The 18629-nt window shown below is 49.5% G+C and overlaps 13 protein-coding genes across 13 annotated transcripts; all 13 read right to left on the bottom strand.

Moving 5' to 3' along the window:
• Positions 1-141: 141 nt before the first annotated feature.
• DQ04_00721150 (putative glutaminyl-tRNA synthetase) lies at positions 142-1884 on the bottom strand (the record flags this gene model as incomplete). The annotated part of the gene is made up of 1 exon (XM_009309588.1): positions 142-1884. The coding sequence occupies one exon, from the start codon at positions 1882-1884 to the stop codon at positions 142-144; it is 1743 nt and encodes a 580-aa protein (XP_009307863.1).
• Positions 1885-2510: 626 nt separating this feature from the next.
• Positions 2511-3395, bottom strand: DQ04_00721140 (putative proliferative cell nuclear antigen (PCNA); the record flags this gene model as incomplete). Its single annotated transcript, XM_009309587.1, has 1 exon — positions 2511-3395. The coding sequence occupies one exon, from the start codon at positions 3393-3395 to the stop codon at positions 2511-2513; it is 885 nt and encodes a 294-aa protein (XP_009307862.1).
• A 252-nt stretch (positions 3396-3647) lies between these two features.
• Positions 3648-5030, bottom strand: DQ04_00721130 (putative phosphomevalonate kinase protein; the record flags this gene model as incomplete). The annotated part of the gene is made up of 1 exon (XM_009309586.1): positions 3648-5030. One exon carries the CDS (start codon positions 5028-5030, stop codon positions 3648-3650), a length of 1383 nt encoding a protein of 460 aa, XP_009307861.1.
• A 204-nt stretch (positions 5031-5234) lies between these two features.
• DQ04_00721120 (hypothetical protein) lies at positions 5235-5657 on the bottom strand (the record flags this gene model as incomplete). The annotated part of the gene is made up of 1 exon (XM_009309585.1): positions 5235-5657. The coding sequence occupies one exon, from the start codon at positions 5655-5657 to the stop codon at positions 5235-5237; it is 423 nt and encodes a 140-aa protein (XP_009307860.1).
• A 359-nt stretch (positions 5658-6016) lies between these two features.
• On the bottom strand, positions 6017-6397 carry DQ04_00721110 (ribosomal protein S6; the record flags this gene model as incomplete). The annotated part of the gene is made up of 1 exon (XM_009309584.1): positions 6017-6397. The coding sequence occupies one exon, from the start codon at positions 6395-6397 to the stop codon at positions 6017-6019; it is 381 nt and encodes a 126-aa protein (XP_009307859.1).
• A 311-nt stretch (positions 6398-6708) lies between these two features.
• Positions 6709-9489, bottom strand: DQ04_00721100 (cAMP specific phosphodiesterase; the record flags this gene model as incomplete). The annotated part of the gene is made up of 1 exon (XM_009309583.1): positions 6709-9489. The coding sequence occupies one exon, from the start codon at positions 9487-9489 to the stop codon at positions 6709-6711; it is 2781 nt and encodes a 926-aa protein (XP_009307858.1).
• A 230-nt stretch (positions 9490-9719) lies between these two features.
• Positions 9720-10907, bottom strand: DQ04_00721090 (hypothetical protein; the record flags this gene model as incomplete). The annotated part of the gene is made up of 1 exon (XM_009309582.1): positions 9720-10907. The coding sequence occupies one exon, from the start codon at positions 10905-10907 to the stop codon at positions 9720-9722; it is 1188 nt and encodes a 395-aa protein (XP_009307857.1).
• A 189-nt stretch (positions 10908-11096) lies between these two features.
• DQ04_00721080 (hypothetical protein) lies at positions 11097-11924 on the bottom strand (the record flags this gene model as incomplete). Its single annotated transcript, XM_009309581.1, has 1 exon — positions 11097-11924. One exon carries the CDS (start codon positions 11922-11924, stop codon positions 11097-11099), a length of 828 nt encoding a protein of 275 aa, XP_009307856.1.
• Positions 11925-12139: 215 nt separating this feature from the next.
• Positions 12140-12730, bottom strand: DQ04_00721070 (GINS complex subunit 1; the record flags this gene model as incomplete). Its single annotated transcript, XM_009309580.1, has 1 exon — positions 12140-12730. One exon carries the CDS (start codon positions 12728-12730, stop codon positions 12140-12142), a length of 591 nt encoding a protein of 196 aa, XP_009307855.1.
• Positions 12731-13465: 735 nt separating this feature from the next.
• DQ04_00721060 (putative radical SAM domain protein) lies at positions 13466-14653 on the bottom strand (the record flags this gene model as incomplete). The annotated part of the gene is made up of 1 exon (XM_009309579.1): positions 13466-14653. One exon carries the CDS (start codon positions 14651-14653, stop codon positions 13466-13468), a length of 1188 nt encoding a protein of 395 aa, XP_009307854.1.
• Positions 14654-14824: 171 nt separating this feature from the next.
• DQ04_00721050 (presenilin-like aspartic peptidase) lies at positions 14825-15946 on the bottom strand (the record flags this gene model as incomplete). The annotated part of the gene is made up of 1 exon (XM_009309578.1): positions 14825-15946. The coding sequence occupies one exon, from the start codon at positions 15944-15946 to the stop codon at positions 14825-14827; it is 1122 nt and encodes a 373-aa protein (XP_009307853.1).
• A 427-nt stretch (positions 15947-16373) lies between these two features.
• On the bottom strand, positions 16374-17609 carry DQ04_00721040 (putative zinc transporter; the record flags this gene model as incomplete). The annotated part of the gene is made up of 1 exon (XM_009309577.1): positions 16374-17609. One exon carries the CDS (start codon positions 17607-17609, stop codon positions 16374-16376), a length of 1236 nt encoding a protein of 411 aa, XP_009307852.1.
• A 221-nt stretch (positions 17610-17830) lies between these two features.
• DQ04_00721030 (hypothetical protein) lies at positions 17831-18520 on the bottom strand (the record flags this gene model as incomplete). The annotated part of the gene is made up of 1 exon (XM_009309576.1): positions 17831-18520. The coding sequence occupies one exon, from the start codon at positions 18518-18520 to the stop codon at positions 17831-17833; it is 690 nt and encodes a 229-aa protein (XP_009307851.1).
• Between the last annotated feature and the right edge of the window lie 109 nt (positions 18521-18629).

Raw genomic sequence — 18629 nt, 5'->3', positions numbered from 1 at the left:
ATGAGGTTGAGGGGCTCACGCAGCAGTTCGTTAGTCGTTATCCCATTCATGTTTCTTCGCTTCCAAGCGCATTGCGCCTACCAACGGGCACACAAACAAACACACAAGTACACCCAGAACGAAAAGATGCGAATCGTATTTCTACTTTTTTGCACCGACAGCAGCGGTGCCGCCGCGACCGTTGGTGCTGCTCTTCTCCTTGTCCTCCTTTAGCGTTAGCACTCTGTTCATCACGACGTGGCCAGCACGCGTGTCGGGGTCGATGACAAAGTAGCCAAAGCGCTCCGCCTGCACTGACTCGAATACGGTTGCGTTTGCGACGGCGGGCTCCGCGTAGCCCTGCTGAATGTGTTCACTGTCGGCGTCGATGTACTTCAGGAACTCTGGGTCGATGGCGGCGCGCTCATCCTTGAGGAGACAACCGTACAGGCGGAACTCCACCGGAATCACGGTGACCGCACTGACCCAGCTGATGTTCGTCTTGGGCTTAGTTGTGCGATCAAAGTCTACCTCGACGTGAATGAGTGATGGGCGTCCTGTCTCGTCGCACTCGTAGCTGCGGCAGACTATGTTGCCGCTGTACTTCAGACCAACCGCACGGGGTCCCGGCGCCAGACCGTAGAACTTGCTGTTGTTATCCTCCGTGTGAAAGTCGCTGCGGTCAATGTAGAACGTTTTGGTAAACAAGACCTTGCGTGACCCCAGCTCTGGCTTACGTGGGTGATTTGGACACTCGATCTCCTTTTCGCCGTCCCAGTTGTCAATGACGACTTTAATGGGGTCCACAATCATGAGACGACGTTCGGTGCGCTCATCAAGGTCTTCGCGGAGGACATGCTCGAGCATGGAGATCTGAATAACATTCATCGACCGCGTAATACCCACCAAGTCACAGAAACGGTTAATGGCCTGTGGGGTGTAGCCACGCCGCCGCATACCTGCCAGCGTCAACAAGCGTGGGTCGTCAAAGCCGCGGACGATTCCCTTCTTCACCAACACGTTGATCTTCCGCTTTGAGAGCAATGACCCTGTAACGTTGAGACGGCTAAACTCCCACACATGTGGTCGCCATTGGTGGAGTTGCTCGAGCAACCAGAAGTAACTCTCTCGCCGCGTCTCGAACTCCAATGTGCACAGGCTGTAGTCAATGTTTTCCAGGCTATCTATAAGGCAGTGCGTGTAGTCGTAGCTGGGGTACACACACCACTTGTCCTTAGCGTGGGGGTGCGCGGAGAACTTGACGCGGTACGCAATGAAGTCTCGCATATTCGGGTTGTCGCTCTTCATATCAATCTTTACCCGCAGCGTGGCCTCACCCTCAGCGTACCGGCCCTGCCGCATGTACTCGAAGTGCAAGAGGCTCTCCTCAATGGGGCGGTTACGCCACGGGCTATCCTCGCGGTTCTCGCGCTGCTTCTTGATCTCATCGGCCGTGCAGTGGTCAACATACGCCTTGCCGTCCTTAATCAGCTGGATCGCAAAGTCGTAGAGTTGCTGAAAGTAGTCGGAGGAAAAGGTGATCCAGTCCGGTTCCCACCCCATCCACCGCACCATCTCTGCAATGGCGTCGATGTACACCTGCTCCTCCGTCTCGGGGTTGGTGTCGTCGTAGCGCAAATAGCACTTGCCATTGTGCGCCACGGCGCAGCCAAAGTTCAGGTTCATGCTCTTCGCGTGGCCAATGTGCAGAAAGCCGTTGGGCTCTGGCGGGAAGCGGAAGTACGGCTTCCCCTCTGTGGCGGCATTGTGCTTCTCCAAGAGATCCGGCGTATTGCTGTAACCCTGCACTGGACGGCCCGTCTGCAGCAGCCTCAAGTCCTTCTTCACCTCAAGCGCAGGCTCAGCAGCAGCGGCGGTGGCGGCGGCACCAGCAGCATTCGACATATTCCTCAATAAGAGCGATGAAAAACGGCGAAACGTCCTTAGACTGAAAGTACCTCGTGTGATTTAGCTCCTTTTCTTGTTGTCTGTTTAAGTCTGCGTTTGCAATATACAGCGAGATGGGGGTTACCGAAAGGGTTAAAAAAGTGGGGAAAGGTGAGAGTACGAAAACAAAAAAGGGAAAGAAAAATATCTAACCAAACCTTCTCAGATGGCATGATACCGCTTGGTCCAAGGGGTGACCACCAACCACACAAATCGAAGGAAACCTTTCCGTATGTTCTTTTCTTCTTCAGAGAGAGAGAGCGAGCGAGGGAGCAGATGTTGCCCTTAAGGAGAAAAAAAAAGGCTCCAGGCTCACAACAACGCCGGCCCGAATGCGTAGAGACACTAAAATGGGGGGAAAATGCGCGGGACGCTGCTGAACGGACATGCCCTCTTTTCGCTTCTACCAAATACGTTGTAGATGTGTTTACGGGTGTGATTTTAAGCACACCAGGATCCTTTTTCTATGACATTTATGAAATTCTCTGCGTTCAGGTCTGCCTAATTATGTTTGCACACATACTTGTGTGTGCATTTCGGCACGCACATGCACAGCAGCAACAACATCATCATCAGCATCATCATCACTCCACCTCGTCCACCTTGGGAGCAAGGTAGTAGCGCAGGTATCCCACCTGGTCAATGCTGTACTCCACCATACACGGGCTGTCCTTCGCGAACTTGAGCGACACGCGGTCGCTCAGGGTGGCTCCCTTTGCGAAAATGTTCATGAAGCGCAGGGCGAAGGAGAGCGTGACCGGTTCATCCATTCGCACCTCCACGCCGATCGCTGGTTGCCCGTCCTTTACCTTCGAAGGGTGACCGCTGCGGTTAATAGGCGCGTCGTCGTCCTCCTCTGCTTTCACTTCCGCCTTCACCTCCATTTCAGCTTTCGTGCGACGGTCCGTCACGGCAGCGGCGCGAAGGAACGCATAACCTTCGCCCACGTCACCAGCGGAACTGAACTTCACACCCTCCTTCCGTATCTCAATGGTGACAGTGTCGCCAAAGACAGTCATGTCACGAACAATCTTTGCGAACTCCTGCGAGCTGAGTGTCACGGTTGACCTGTAGTCCATCTCAGGAATGCCCATCGCCTCCGCCTCAATTTCCAGTAGCTTTAGCTGGTACTCGCACTTGCGAGATTTTTCGACATTTTCAGATGTTAACGTGACTACATCGCTGTCGTCTTCGTGGCGCATCGTCAAGCTGTCAGTCGCCTCAACAATCTTTAGCACCTTCGCCAACGAAGCAAGGTTGAGTCCCAAAACACTGTTACGCTCGCATTGGTACTTTGTGAAACAGTCATCACGGAGGAGCATATGCACGAGGGCAACGTGGCTGGTATCCATGGCTTGAATGGAGAGACCACCAGGGTTACAGTCAAAGTTTGCCTCATTGACGAGCCCGTTTATGCACTCAATGAGTCGCTTCCATAGATTGGCTTGCTGAACCTGAGCCTCGAGCATGATGGCGCGAATTCTTATTTATCGTCCTACCCTGTTGTTAGCTGCGGAATTAGAGAAAACACAGAAACAGAATAACGAGGAGAACGGTGAAAAGTGTGCGGCATGCGGAAAAGGAACACCCCCCTACCACCACCACAGACGCGCGAAAAAAAAAAAGAAAGTGAAGCAACACCCTTAGCGAAGGTCCCTGGAAAAACAAAAATGACGGAGAGTGCACAAACACACCCACGTAAACGCACTCTGCTACTACTCCTACACAACCGTCAGTCCACCTGCATCCTCGCGCACCAGCAGGGGGCAAACACGCATGGCCGAGTATCCTTCCCAGAACGCCTCGACGACCGCACACGTGGCGTCACCCAACACAAGTGCAAACACAGCGTCGTAGCCGCCAGCACCAGGGCATCCCACTGCGAAAACGCCTGGAAGGGCGAGGGTGGAATCAAGCAAGACACCTAACTCTTTCGGCTCAATCTCCACATTGGCAGCCTGCCCCATCTCACGAAGGTAGCGCCGGCTCATTGCAGCGCAGGCCGACGCCTCGACCCAAAGTCGTTCCGCATCGTTCTTGGGAGTATGCTGCGCGAGCACGACATGCTTCAGAGCATTCACCGCCTCCTGGTGAAGTGTTGCCTCCTTGCTAGACTTTTCAATCAGCGACCGCAGTGCCTCAACATATTTCTCGTTATTCTTCTGGAGTCGATGCCAAAGACTGTCTGGGTTGTCAGAGACAGACCTCCGCCACGCCATGACCTTGGACACCATTCCTGGTGTGCCCGAGCCGCCCTGATGCACGTCACCCAAAACAAGCTTCACCCCCGTAGGAAGCTGGAATGGCACACGCTCAACCCACACCTTGTCCAGATGAAAGCAGTCTGAGAGAGCAGTGACAGCAACACTCTTAGGGGACTCGTTCCCACCAATGACCTTCTCAATAAAATGAGCCGGAAAACGGCGGTAGGCGCATGTTCCGTACGTCGCGGTGTAGACATCAAACCCGCTACCGATTTTGCCCTGTGCCACGCTATGTGCAACTTGGGCGATGCGATGCACAGTCTCCACCTCCTCTGTTGCTGTTGCACTGGCGCTGTTGCTATTGCACAAGGAAAAGTACAAGCACGCCACTACACTTGTTGTCATGGCGGCAGAAGAGCCCAGTCCCGTCTTGGATACGCTGCCCACAAGATGCAAGTGAGATGGAAGAGCTCGCAGGTTAGCGACACTCACTTCTTTACCCTGCGCCTCCAAGTAGTTGCGTTGGCTGTAGAAATCATTGTCGGCAAGAAGCTCAAGTGTGAGAACACTGCGAATATTGCCGCCTTTCAATAGTGCTGCCGCCACGGCGTAGAGGACACTGTAGAAGAGGAATGGAGACGACGGCCCTTCCGTCTGCGTGACGGACACAGATGGCTCTGCAGTGTTGTCAACGGTGCACTCAAAGGTAAACTCTTTGCCGAACTGAGGCGAGAGAATGTGCACGTGACACCTCCCATCATCTGCTTCTTGCCGTGACGCCACACGCGTCTCAAAGCGGGCAGTTGTGCCAATGGAGATGCCGACGTTGGGCGCCTCGACAATGAGGTAACCGCCAAGTATGAGCACCTTGCCTGGGGAGGATGCTTTGACGATGGACATGAAATGTAAATTAGATCCGTGAATCTCTGCTGAGAACAAAATACACAAAAAAAATGGAGCGAGAGAGAGAGAGAGAGAGAACGATAAAAAAAAAAAAAGAACAAAGAAGAAATAAGGTCACAAAGACTTGACGTAAACGGCGTGCCAGTTCGTTGAAGAAGCAAACCAACATCACACCCACTTCACCGCTGTTGCCACTACCGTCTACCGACGCTCTCCGCTCATGCCTGGTTTGTCCTCCACTGGAGGAGCGACGCCAATCGCCTTGAGCAACTCCGGGTCAACGGCAATTTGACGCTTCTTGCGCCGCTGCACCGCCTCGGCTTTGGCGTCCTGTTCTGGTGGCGCCTCAATCTTTTCACCGTCGACCGTCACCACGCCAGCAGCAATATTGGCCTGGTGAAGACGCCACAGGTAGTATATGCTAAACAACGCACACGTTCCTGCACAGATAAAGAGCACGATGAAGAACACGTACCCACCTCGGCCTTGACAACACCACTCGGCACAGTTCGCAATGGAGTCATCCAGAAGTTTACACATACCCTTTGCTAAACATGGATCCCGAGCACACTCCTCGCGCAGAGAGCTATAGCCACTGCAACGAGCCACACATGCACTTGCCATCGGCAAGGTACAGCTGTGTCTTCTTCCTAATACGCGCACACAGACATACAGAATGGGAGAAGCAAAACTGGAAGAATCACAAAACTCCGAAATAAAGCGGCAGAGCAGCCGTAAGAAAACGTCTGTTGTAGGCATATACTTTAGCTTGTGAGGAACTTCTTTTTTAAAACGATTATTGGTGAAGAAAAGCATCAACGCACCTATGTACACACCTTACACTACAGATGTTTTTTTCTCACCTCTTCCTTTTTTTTTTTACCATTCGGCTTAACAATATTTCTTTTTCTTTATTTCTGGCGTGTGACGCTCCCTTGCCTTCTCTGAAAAAAAAAGACGTCGCACCCTACCCCGCGATCCGCTTACAGCAGCCGCTCAATCTCCAACTTCACGGCCTGAACCTTGGAAGAGATGGGGCTGTTCTCTGTCTGCAGAATCGCCAGAGCCACGGCATTACGCGAAACCTGTGCTGCCCGACCTAAAGCAGTTTTGGAAGGGACGAATACGTACGGCACGTTCTTGTCTTCGCACAACAATGGAAGGTGCAGAAGGATCTCGATGGGGTTTGTGTCGCCCGCCAGCACAATCAAATCAGCAATTCCTCGGTTAAGTGCTTTAGTGGCCTCATTTGCACCCTTCTTGATCATCTTCGCATTGCTGGCCTCCTGCACTAAGTCCAGGATGGTCTGCGTCAGACGGTCCCCGGCGAGAGGGAATGCCTTCTCACTGATTTCGGCTGTCATCGCGGGGTTCTTAGAAAATAATCTAGCAAAAAAAGGCGCACAAGGAAAGAAGGTAAAACACAGAGGTGAAACGGCAACTAGATACTTTTGTACCGTTTAAAAGACACCTAGAGGCAAGATTCATTTTGAAACAGCAGTTCCAGCTCCCAGAAAACCCCAGATACGTACATAAGATTAAAATAACGCCTACAAAACGGACAGCACAGCTGAATAGAAACCTTGGTATTCGCACAGCTCTTCTTATATATATATATATATTCCAAACAAACGAAGGAATACAGATTCTATTCGATGCTCTGACTTTCATTACATCATTTTTGTCCAGCAGACTCTGCCCGAGCCACCAGTGTTCGTTCCCATTGCGCGCGGTTGCTCGTTACACGATCCACTGTCCACTCCATGCCGCTGAGGCAAGCGTCCACAATCTTCTTGAAGAATGGACCGGCAACAAAGTCAATAAAGCCGATTTGGCCCTTCGCCAGCTCAGTATTCTTTGAGCGGTCAAACATTGGCAAGACTTCAACGCCCTTCTCCTTCTCCATATCGCCCTGCCGGTAGAATTCCTCAGTCACAGACATTGCCCACAGACGCGATATATCGAACGGTTTGGTCACGTTGGATACATCACCAGCCTTCATCAGAACATCCATTACCATTTGCCTTCGGCTGGCATCATTGACATCGTAAGGACGGTCCATTGATGCCAAAAAGAGGTTAAGCAACTCATTATGCCTTGCCATGTCAGTGGCAAGCACACAATCGATCATTGCACGGTAGGCAGAGGTACGCTCGGCATCATCAAGACCTTCAAAGACATCTGAGTCGGGATCAGAGAGAATTTCAACGGCAAGGTTGCAGTGGTGCACCTCCAGCACTGACGTGTTGCCACTCGCGCTTGACAAAATACCAAGGGGCGACTCTGTCTTGAGGTAGAAGCTGTTGTTCAGACCCATATGGTCGAGGTCGTGCACCAGTGCCGTCACCAGAAGCACAAAGCATTCCAATTCCGTCAGTTTCTCACAGGCCGCGCCCTTGTACAGGTAGGTGTAGATGGTCTGACATACATCAACAACGTGGTAGAAGTTATGGTACGGCACACTGCGGTACTTCTTGCGGCATTGCAGAATAAAATTCAGCAGCGTCACATCACGGCAACGGAACTTTTGCGGGAGACCTGTTCCCAACAAAAGTCGGTATGCGATCGCAGCGGCAGCATCAAGAGGCTGCTCCATTTCCTCACGCACCTTGAATAAGTCAAAGTCAGCATCTGTAATGTCCACGTGGTTTAGTTCAATACTCCGCACAGCATCTCTCTCCTTGTCTGTGATCGCAAGGAGGCGTTTTACATTGCGGAGAGAGTTCCGCCTTTCACCTGCAAATGCACGACGTTCGTTGAGCTCCATCATCTCACGACCAGCATTAACGGCGAACTCCAGCAGATGTGAGTTGTTGATGGAAATGCCAGCAAAAAGGGAGAACACACGGAACGTTTCGCGGTCGCTGGGCGTGAAAACAGTCACTTCCCCAGCCGGGTCCAGTTTATTCACAAGCTGCACCACAGCAAGGATCTCGCCATTCAGCACAATAGGCTCACATAACAGGGTCTGTGTGCGGTATCCAAGCTGCCTGTCAACATCACGGTTGAACCTGGGGTCTTGATACGCGTCGATGATGTTCACACCAACACCAGAGGAAGCCACAGTACCAGCAATTCCTTGCCCACACGCAAACCGGATCTCTTTGCCCGCCACGCTGTCTGCCAGTCGGCTGTACAGTTCGTTCCGCTCCTTGTCCAGAAGAAACAGTGCAGAGCGATCCGCATTCAGAAGCTTCTTTGCGCCATGCAGCACGTGGCGCACAATACCGTCCACATCACGGATGTCAGTATTCGACAATAGCGTCACAACGTCAAGAATGGCATCGCTCTTCTTCTTCTCGTTCACCAAACTCTCGTTGATACGACAGTTCCGCAATGAGGCACCAGCAAACATGGAGAAGGTCTGGAAAAGCTCCTCATCGCGCCTGCCGAAGGTGCGCGGTAACCTGAGGCCGCTCTCCGTCACCATGTCCAGCTTATTAATCAGCTGTGCAACAGCCACAATTGTTCCTTCGTACATAACAGGCATGCAAAGGATAGTCTTGGTGCGGTACCCCGTCGCCTTGTCAACGTCACGATTGAAACGATCATCTGCATAAACATCGGCAATGTTGACTGTTTCACCAGTCCGTGCAACAAAGCCGGCAATGCCGGCGCCCGCCGGAATCGTGACAACGTTGCCGTCTTCAAAGTGCGCCTCGAGTGTATCCTCCTTGACAAGAAATATACTGCACCGATCACTTTCAGTAAGCGCCTTGGCGGTATTCATGATCGAATTTGCGAGCACTGCTTCATCGAGATTGTCGCGGGCAAGCTGTGTCGCCATCATCAACATGGCCTCTGCCTTTTCCTTGTTCCAGTTAATCCTTTCGGCCTCTATGGCGTTGTGTACTGCACATGCTGCGAGCCGCAGCATTGTTTCCAAGAGAGGAGTACGGTTGTGTTCACAGCTTCCCTGTGAAACCTCAACGCATCCCACCACAGTGCCGTCATAGGTGAGTGGAATGTACAGCGTGCACGCAATCGTGCACTGCAAACCGGTAGTAACTGCTTTTCCAAGCGGTGTTGTCTCATCCACCGTTGCGGCTGTTGCATGCACCGGGTCAATCAAGAGGGCATCATTCGGTTCAAGGTAATATACGTGGCACCAGATGGAATCAAGACAGTATCCCAGCTCCTCATTCAAGCACTGAAAAACATCCTTCATAGGCCTTCCAATAAGTAATGAACGTTCCATCAGCGGTGACAGATCGTGCGGCGATTGTTCCTTGGGCGCCGCCACCGCACCAAGGGAGGCGATGGTTTCTGAAAGGATATCGTGCGGCGCCATCATCAAGAGGGAAGCAAGGGCCTTCTTTTCAGAAGCAGTAAGTGTTCGGTTGGTGCGCTTGTAGCGAGCCAATATTGATTCCCCAATGGCGAAGGCTTCGCAAAGATGGTTGGATTCCTGCAAGTTCTCATATCGATGGGGGACGGGACGCTGTTGTGTGAACATCTGTAGTACGAGCCCTACCATGAAAGAAACAAGGACAATGGGGAAAAAAAAACGGAGAATAGCGTGGTGAAGAGAATAGCAGCTGTCAAATAAAATAGAAGAATACTTTCATGGGCAATAAACAAGACAAAAAAGGAAGAAATGCAACCTCAAAATTAAACAAAGCAATTGGTACAATAAAAAGGGAAACATTCATTTCCAAACGAAAAAAGGCATGTACAATTTTTCACCTATAGCTTGGGAGACTTCCTGGGCCTCGCCTTCATTTCGCGTACAGGGGACAAGTACGTCTCACTCAACAGCTGATTGGCCATATCATGACGAAAACAGCTCGTTCGGTCCATCACGTCATCATATACGGATTGTCCTAGCCGTGTTTCAGCGAGCATCTTGGCAATCTCGACATCACTCAAACTCGATACAATTGCATATGTTTCGGGTGGAACTGTGACTCCATCTGGGTGAATATGAGAGATATATGTTCCATGATCTGTACTTCGCCCAGCCTTGGCCCGCTCCAAATTACGCAATGCCTTGAAGTACAAACTCTCGCGAAAGCGATCGGCCTCCATTAGCATCTTGTACTTTGTAGCTTCTGGCTCTGGCAGAGAGGTCCGTGCGGTTATAAGGCCACGGTACTGCGCAAAAAGGCGCACAATGTCGAAGTTCTCTATATCATATGTAGCACAATGGGACGCACAGTACCTCTCAAACCTTGGTGCGTCTTCGTCAGAAACGGGTTTAAACATTTCAACCTCTTCCTCTGTGAGGGCATCGAACTTCTCCGAGAGGTTAGAAATCGCATCCCCTGTGAAGAGTTTGTTAATCGCAAGAACACGCGAAACAGCAACAAAGAGAGCCTTTTGAGTCGGGGCCACCGCCCTAAGCATCTCCACGAACGACTCAAAATACCGCATATGTGGAAAATACCACGCCATGGGTAAAGCACGCTCATTTGCTTTTCTGTTTTTCCTTGAGGTACTAGCCGCCTCGGGCAAAAGTTTCTCACGAAGTTTTTCTCGATGATTTGATTTGAGCTGTGTTAGTGTATTCCTCGCCATGTGGGCTGTGAACACCTCGTCACCCGCGCCTGCCACATCATCGGTTCGAAAAAGAAGTCGCATGAGCAGATTAAAATCGTTGAAGGCCTTATCACTGTTGTGCGCCCGCAGCACCGCAATCTCACGTGCACGTTGGTTATACCTGTGGCGTTCGCCACGCCCAAGCTCCTTCCAGTGCCGTGATACAACTCTCATGTTCTCCCGTCCGTTACGAAAGCTTTTAGCCTTGAGAAGCCCCTCTTTTTCCTGCAGCTCCTTCGCAAATAGCGAAAAACCATTGATGTGGTGCCGCGCCTGCGTCACATGAACACCATGTGGAGGGTGGCCCTTGCCGCTGAAAAAGCAGCACCGTCTCATGTTTATCGAGACACACCTCTACTCGTCTTGAATCGGGTAAACGGCGCAGCAAAGTATAAAGGCAATAATCAAACAAAAAAAAGAATGAGATAGGTGGATAAATGGCAATCATCCCAAACAAAATGCACAAGAAGCACGCATATGTGTTTTTTTAAAGATATCAACCGCAGCAGACGCAAAGGACATCTTTCATTCAATGCGGCTTCCAACATGGAGGCCTAGCAGACGCATCAGTGCAAAATGCACGCTGTACCATACCTGACCACCGAAAGATGACCGCTCGAGGATCATGTCAGAGCTACGGTAGGACCGGCGAAGACCCAGTGATCCGGAAAGCCTCGGCAGACTAATTTTCATTTCGTACGTCGTCTCTTGCGTGCCTTTTCTTACACGATGCTCAAAAATGGCCCATCGGAAGAAACGACTATTCACGTTAAGTGATGTCACAGTACTTTCATCGATCTTTTGCCTCCAGCAGGTCTGCTCAAATGTGTGCCGCAGCAGCGTCTGCAGCAAGAGAGAGTTGGCGAGAAAAGTGCAGGATTCCCACACCCATAGAAGGTATGACAAATTAGAATCGGTATTACTCTTTTCTTTCTGTTGTTGTTTTACTTCGTAAAAACAGTTGGGGGCATGCAGAGTCCGCGCTGTTTCTCCCAAAGGGCTATCAAGAAGCGTCACCGAGTTCCAAAAGGTTAGGCTCGGGCATGGATTTGTTGTGCGCAGTCCACTATCATATCCCACAAGGCCAATGTAAAACGGAAACCGGTAGCGGGACACGAAAGAGTGGCCTTTTCGGTTTCGAAGCGCTACGGTCGATGCAAAAGCCACAAGGAAGGAAAAGTCGGCGTACTTGTAGTTTATCTCATCCAGGCAATGTTCTATGAGACGCCACTCGACACTGGTCGGGGAGTAAAACCGTCGCTCCACAACATAGAGTAAGGTAAAGAAATCCCTACGCCGCGCATTTTCCTCCTGGAAAGCGGCTGCGCTCACATTCGTAGCGCTAAGGAGCATTCACAGACTAGTACCCAAGAAGCCAGAGCACCATATGGGAGAAGGGGCTAGTAGAGCGCCATTTGTTTGCATGTGTGTATGTGGGACGCAATGCATATGCAGCCAAAGGCACATCAAAAAGACACACATACAATCATTCAAACTCTTATATACACACACTGATGGAGCGAGACACGTTGAGAAAGTAGTAATGAGAAATGCGCAGCAATAAGAGCCTATTCAACCAGCTCCACTACACCCTGTTGAATGAGTGACTCTGCCTCTTCAAACCCAAGAAGAATTTGCTTTCCCTTGTAGAGGTTAATCACAGCTCCGGTGATTGGGGAGACAAATACATGATTCACCAGACCTCGAACCTCCAACTGCTGAGTTGAGGGCGGCCGCCAAGTGAATGCTCTAAGGTCCAAAGGAACAGCAAACGCCGTCATGTATTCAACCATAATGTTATTGTATTCCTCTAGGAAGGATAATTCACACGGCGCCAATACCTCTGATAATGCATTGTCTTTTGCTTCCCACCAGGATTTTGTCATCTGTGATTGCCTCCACATTAGGTAGGCCAAGAGGCACCTTTTGTCTCTCAAGTACTTGGCTTTGTAGTACTTCATGGAGCTCGCATAGAACGGCTGCGATGGGTCAGCGTACGGATTACGCGATATGGATTGAAGATTACGGAATGAGTCAGACACACTGTCCACAACAGCACGCACCTTCCTCTCATCAAAAGGAACTATGGCGCAACCACCAACTACGAGGGCCCGCAGTTCGTTAATAAGCTCAGCAGAAGGATCAATAGAATCCTCCATTCTTTGGTCAATCTACTGAAGAAAAAAGAGAAAGAAAGGAGTGCTGAACGAAGAGTCTACTGCAACACGAAATTGACAATTGTTTTCCCCGCTGTCAATATGTCGTTGCTACGGCACTACGCCGACCGGTTTAGGCGAAGAAGCTTTTATCATTATATGAATAGAAGCTTTTCCACAAAACGAATAAATTAAAAAAACGTACCCCAGGTTTTGAAAAGTCTTTGCTCGCCCAGACCGGCTTCGTCCTTTTCCTTGTTTTTTTTTTCACACTTATTCTGTCTTTTTTTTTTCCTTTTCTTTTCCTTCTTTCGGCTCTCTGTCCTTGCTTCTTCTTGATGTGAACGTAACGAGGGGAACTATTGCTGACGGCCAAGTACGTTGCAGTTAACGCACCGATTTTGGCTTGCCTTGATGGCTAGGCGCCGGCTTGTCGCTGCCGGCACGATCATGGTGGGCAGTCTCATACTCCTCGGCAAGCGCCTCGGCCTTATCCTTCGGTGGGACATGGTCTTCGTTGTTCTTCTGGGGCATTTCTTTTTGTCTTGAAGATTGAATCGGTTTTGTTGTAAAACTTCTTTGAGGAGCAAAATGAGGAAAACAAGCGGAGAAATTGCAGGACACAGGCTCCCAACCCCAACGCTACGCAACACACAGCGTGACTGACCTCATTGACTTCTTTTTTCACACACACAAACACACACTTGCACGTCCATTTTCTCACTCAAACACACTTCTCTATTCTTCTCCAGCGGGCTTCGATGCCAGGTACTTCTGTCGTTTTGCAGTGACGTGCCTGGTTTGCGCAGGGTCAAATCCCTCTCCTTCCGACTCCGGTAGGGCCCACGATGGGGTCGGCCGCAGATAGCCATCCGCCACAATACGAGCAGAGAGAATAGGATCAAGAACCATTGCATTAAAATGTTCAAAGTCGATCCATGTATGCCAGATACCGTTAATTTTAAACCGTTTCTGCGCCAACAATATACAACCAGAGTGTTCATGCAACGTGGCTACCTCATACTCCTTGCCGTCAAAAATCACTTCGCATAGTCGTTTGGCATATGCCTTGAGCTGTTCCCATGATGGAACATTTTTTATTCGAAGTACCGTCCGCGTATTCCCTGAAAACGCCGGCGTGAGACGTTTAAGTTCAATAAAGTTGGGACGGCCAGTTTCAAAAATACCTTGGTACTCCGGTATATTCTCTTCGCTCATATTGAATCCATTGATCATTGTCAAACGAAAGACCGTTCTTTCCTTCTTTTCACTCATGTTCACAACGCTTTGGTTAAAGCGGTCCCAATAGTCAGGAAACACCGGTCGATCCAAAAATTTCATCGTTTCCTTGTTAGGAGCGTCAACACTGAGATACAACTGTGTGACAGGCCTTAACTCCTTCAACGCATCAGGAAACTGGCCATTGTTTACAAGAAATGTCGATATTCCCTTACCATGAAGAACATGAAGAAAGTCATTCACGTACGGATACAAGACAGCCTCGCCAACAAGGGAAAGTGCGCAGTGTCTTGGGTTCATAGCCTCTTCCAATCCCTTTTCCGTTACACCTGGCATGCCTCGTACGCCCGAAACAAGTGCCTTGTGGCTGGACAACATCCCCTCAACAATAATCTGTGGTTCATCCACCTGCCATCTCCACTTCGTGGCGGTAGGATTGGTATTTAGCCGCCAGCAGAACACGCATTTGTTTGCACATGCCATACTTGGGGTTGCCTCCATACAGCGATGGGATTCGATTCCATACATTGTCCATTTATAGCATCCACCCCTACCACGCATCATTGATTTTTGCCAACGGCAGAGCTTCACTGCACTATGGCTCCCGACAAGACTGTACATGGAACCTAGAGTCTCACGGCGCTTCCCCAAAAGCATCGGGCGTCCAGCCTTTTCAATGGTGCTCATGTTTACCTCCGCTAAATTTGCTCGACAAGAAAGCGTACTCTTTCCCGAGGTAATTTTCCAATGTCTGTATAATAATAATATTAAATATTATTATTATTATAGTAATAACTGCTCACGCCTCGTTGCCAGACTCACCTCCACACACCTTTCTTCTCCCTCATCCATTACAAATCAAAGAGCCAACATCGACATTGTTGCAAACCAGTCGAATGGGACAATAATGTAGCGACAGAAGAAGAATGTAACCACACCACAGAAAATGGAAATAGGCAACGCGGGAAGAGCCTTAACTTTGCCTTTTAGCAGCACCAAAGAAGTAAGAGTGCCAACAAGACCGAGCAAAACAGCCAAAGATGACATCATCCAAGGCAAAAACGAATAGATGGCCGCCCTCCCACACAAGAAACTGTAAAAGATAAAGTCTCCCAGTCCAAGTACAAAAGGAACACGGTTGAGCACATTGTACAAAAAAGACGCTGAAAACCCTTGGGAAGGATCTTGTGCAACCACTTTGTTTGATCTCTCTTCACTAACATCGGAAACTGGACGCATTTTCACAGCTTCTTCTTCACCCTCATAGTTTCGCATTGGTATCATAGCAATCTCGCTCGAACTATCATATACAAATCCAGGCAGAGGTTTATTGCGCTCCTCCGCCACCGCGACAAGCATTTGAAGTGGACCGTGTGGACACAGAACAGCAGCAACGTCATATATTGCGACAGCAACAAGTAATGACCACGCCGTCCATTCTGGAATGAGAGTCAAACAACATGCAATGACGATGGATACCAAAATCAAATTCACCTGCGCCAGAACAGGATGCGAATAGTAAAATATTGAAATAAGACCAACAGCAGCAACGTTCCATAGAAGGATGGCTGCCGTGACAATATCATACGGTATCTGAAAGCGGGTACAGACAAGATCTATCCAGATCCCCAGCATTACAAATAAAACAGAACTGGCAGAGAGCATAAGCCATCCAAAGAGAATTTTCTCACAACCCCACCTGTACAGCAGCACCATGAGAAACGTGACAGCTGTGACAACACCAATGGCAACCAGTGCATTTACTACGGAAGATTCAATTTTTCCCTTGACGCTGTCCTTGCTGCTTTCATCCATGATAAGAAAGAAGGGTGCCTCATACTGGCCTACAAACGGATTCGGCAGATTGAGCACACTCCATGAAACAACAAGCATGGTAGCAAGAACGGGAACGAGCAATGCAACGAGGCGCTTTCCAAGAATCGAAGCCACGCCATCCGTCGCCAACATTAGCTGTGGCATGAGGGAAGCTCTTCTGCTTACGTTTAAAAAGCACAAAAAAAGGGGGGAGAGGAGAGGATATAAAGGCAATGATGAAGAGGTCTAATAGGTTTCTGTGTGAAGTGCAGATTGCAGGCATCATACATTTAGTAATAGTACTAATGTAATAAATACAAGAAGAATCTATACTATCTCTTATATCGCTTTGTTTCACATTCATATTATGATTGTGTTCTCGCTCCGCGTTCTGCTGTGCCCGTCCACCCAACAGCAGAAAAAAGGGCTGTTGCTTCACAACACAAAGAAATTCGTCTTCCCTTTCATGTGCATCAGCCCCGTTGAGAGAAAAAAAAAGAAAAGAAAAGCAGACAAAAAAAGAAAACAAAAGAAATGGGAGGAAAATCATTCCTTTATAGCTCATTTCTTTTTAGCTTTCTTTCGTGTGACTTTACGAAATAGATGGAGGGATAAGACCACCAGGAGGCTTATACCGGAAAAGGGCATACACCGGGTAGGCCATCCCCAAGGCAAAGACAATTGCCGTGACAGCCGTAATGACCAAGAACGCTGAGAGACCTTCGCTCTCCTCAAACGGTACTCGCACGTTCATCGTGAACAAACCGGGAAGAATACAAATCGGCATTGTCACCAAGGACATCTGTGTCATGACGTTGTTCAAAAAATCCATCCAATAGCAATGCTGCAAAAGTCGCATCGAAACACCACTAACAAGGCTCATACTTGAGAGATTCAGTACGTCACGACCCTTTCGTAGACGTTCAATAGAGAGCAGCAATCCAGACAGCAACCTTTGATAACGACTGGAAATGTTGGGCTCAGATGTAATGAAGATACGTCTCATCACGGGAAGAAGGAGTTGCTGCACAAGGCGTTCTTTCGCCAAGAATGATGCCTGAACTCGCGACAGCCTGTGGCGCAGGTCTTCAATGCGTCGCAGTAGATCCGCCTGATCACAGCGGGAGGGCTGGATCTGAAGCACCATCTCATTCACGTTGTCAACATCGACAAGCAAAGAAGAGGGCTCCTTCTGGTGCTCCTTAACAAAGCCACTGACTAGAGAGCACACAATAGCGGATACAGGCTCTGCGTGCGAATTTGGAGACGACAGCATTGACTCCACGTGGGCCCTCATCTCGTCATCCCCTGCAATAGGCCTTCGACGAATAGTAAGCAAAAAATGTTCAAACGTGATCATGGAAACCATCACAGGATCATCCTGCACACTTCCAAGAGAATCCTTGCTGCACGCCTTCGCAGCCACATTAATGCTGACATAGCCACAAGAAGGAAATATCTCCGTGAGCTCAGTGTCATTTCTTCTATTCTTAACATCCTCCTTTGTGGAGGGATGTATGGGGAATAGAGACAGCACCTTTTCAATCACAGCGTCGTCGTCACTTTCGACTTCAAGCCACGCGAAGTCGGTGGGCCGTGCCAACTTGTTGGTAATATCGATGTCGCTCTGTACCGCGTCATAAAGCTCTGCCACAGAGGGGACAAGCAGCGGTTTGTGGGACTTGGGCACGAAGGGAAACGTTCGAACCAAATCTATGGCCTTTTCAAGTTCACTTACATCGTACGTGTGAACTGCCTCCAACACACCACCTCGGCGAAGCAGCAGTCTAGCCTTACCGAGACATGTTGGACCTCCACCCCCCCTCATTTCATGTAGTTTTCTTCCGTAGAAGGTGCAAACCACTAAACTTCAATGATGGACACACACACACACACACAAAACGAAAGAAAAGGAAGAAAAAAGTAGATCACGAACGAAAACAGTTCAACAACTCTCTGCCAATGGATATGGAAGCTAAAAGGCACAACACACGCAAAAAAAAACGGACAAATGCCAGAGATAAAAGTCATAATTATACACTTGCTCTATCATCTACAACTACCCCTCATGCAGATACAGTTTCGGGTAAGAGCCACAGGGGGTTTATCCACTGACAGGTGGGGTGGCCCCTGAAGCTGGGACCCACGATACCAAGCATCGCCCCCCCAGTATTCACGGCTTTCCTTTGTGAATTTGGGATGATTTAAGATATCTGCTCTATAAATTGCTGCTCTTTCTTCACGAGACAGCGTCGCAAGATAGGCGTTGCTGAACCCCCTCACAGCGCCTTTCTTGTTTAGAAAATGGGTTTCTGTAGAGTTTCTACACGAACGCCCCGCCGTCGCAGGGCTTCCATTCTCAACTTTCAAATCCCAGCACAGTGCCGAGACGATCTCCGGCCTCCCCGTCACTCTGTCTATTCGCTGATGGCAATAGTTGTAATCATCACGATTCGCCTGCACCTCAAACTTGGTGTTGTCTACGTCACGCAGATGCTTGCTTGGTCTTGCATCTTCAGCAAGTGAGGGACCTCCATGACGAAAGGGCAAAAAGTCAACATCTGCAACAAGCTCCTTTGCTGCGCGCTTTTTGGCTAATTCTACCGATTTCTGCTTTTTGAGTGTATCAAATGGAGGAGGATTGCCTTTGTATCCAACTTTGCTTCGCTGTATCAGCCATTGCAGACGACCCAGCGTCTTGTTTTGATCTTCCTTCTCCGTTTTCGTCTCGGCTGACATGAAATGTGCTCCCTCTCCTGATGCAACAAGACAAGACAATAGAAAACAGAAACAAGTGAGTCTCCTCCCACAGTTCTTCACCCTTGTTTGTGTTTTTATCCCCCCCCCC

The sequence above is a fragment of the Trypanosoma grayi genome (assembly GCF_000691245.1).
Source record: "Trypanosoma grayi strain ANR4 Tgr_72_V1, whole genome shotgun sequence".
Lineage (NCBI taxonomy): Eukaryota > Euglenozoa > Kinetoplastea > Trypanosomatida > Trypanosomatidae > Trypanosoma > Trypanosoma grayi.
Note: the sequence above shows the minus strand (reverse complement) of the source record. Positions and strands in the feature narration are given on the sequence as shown.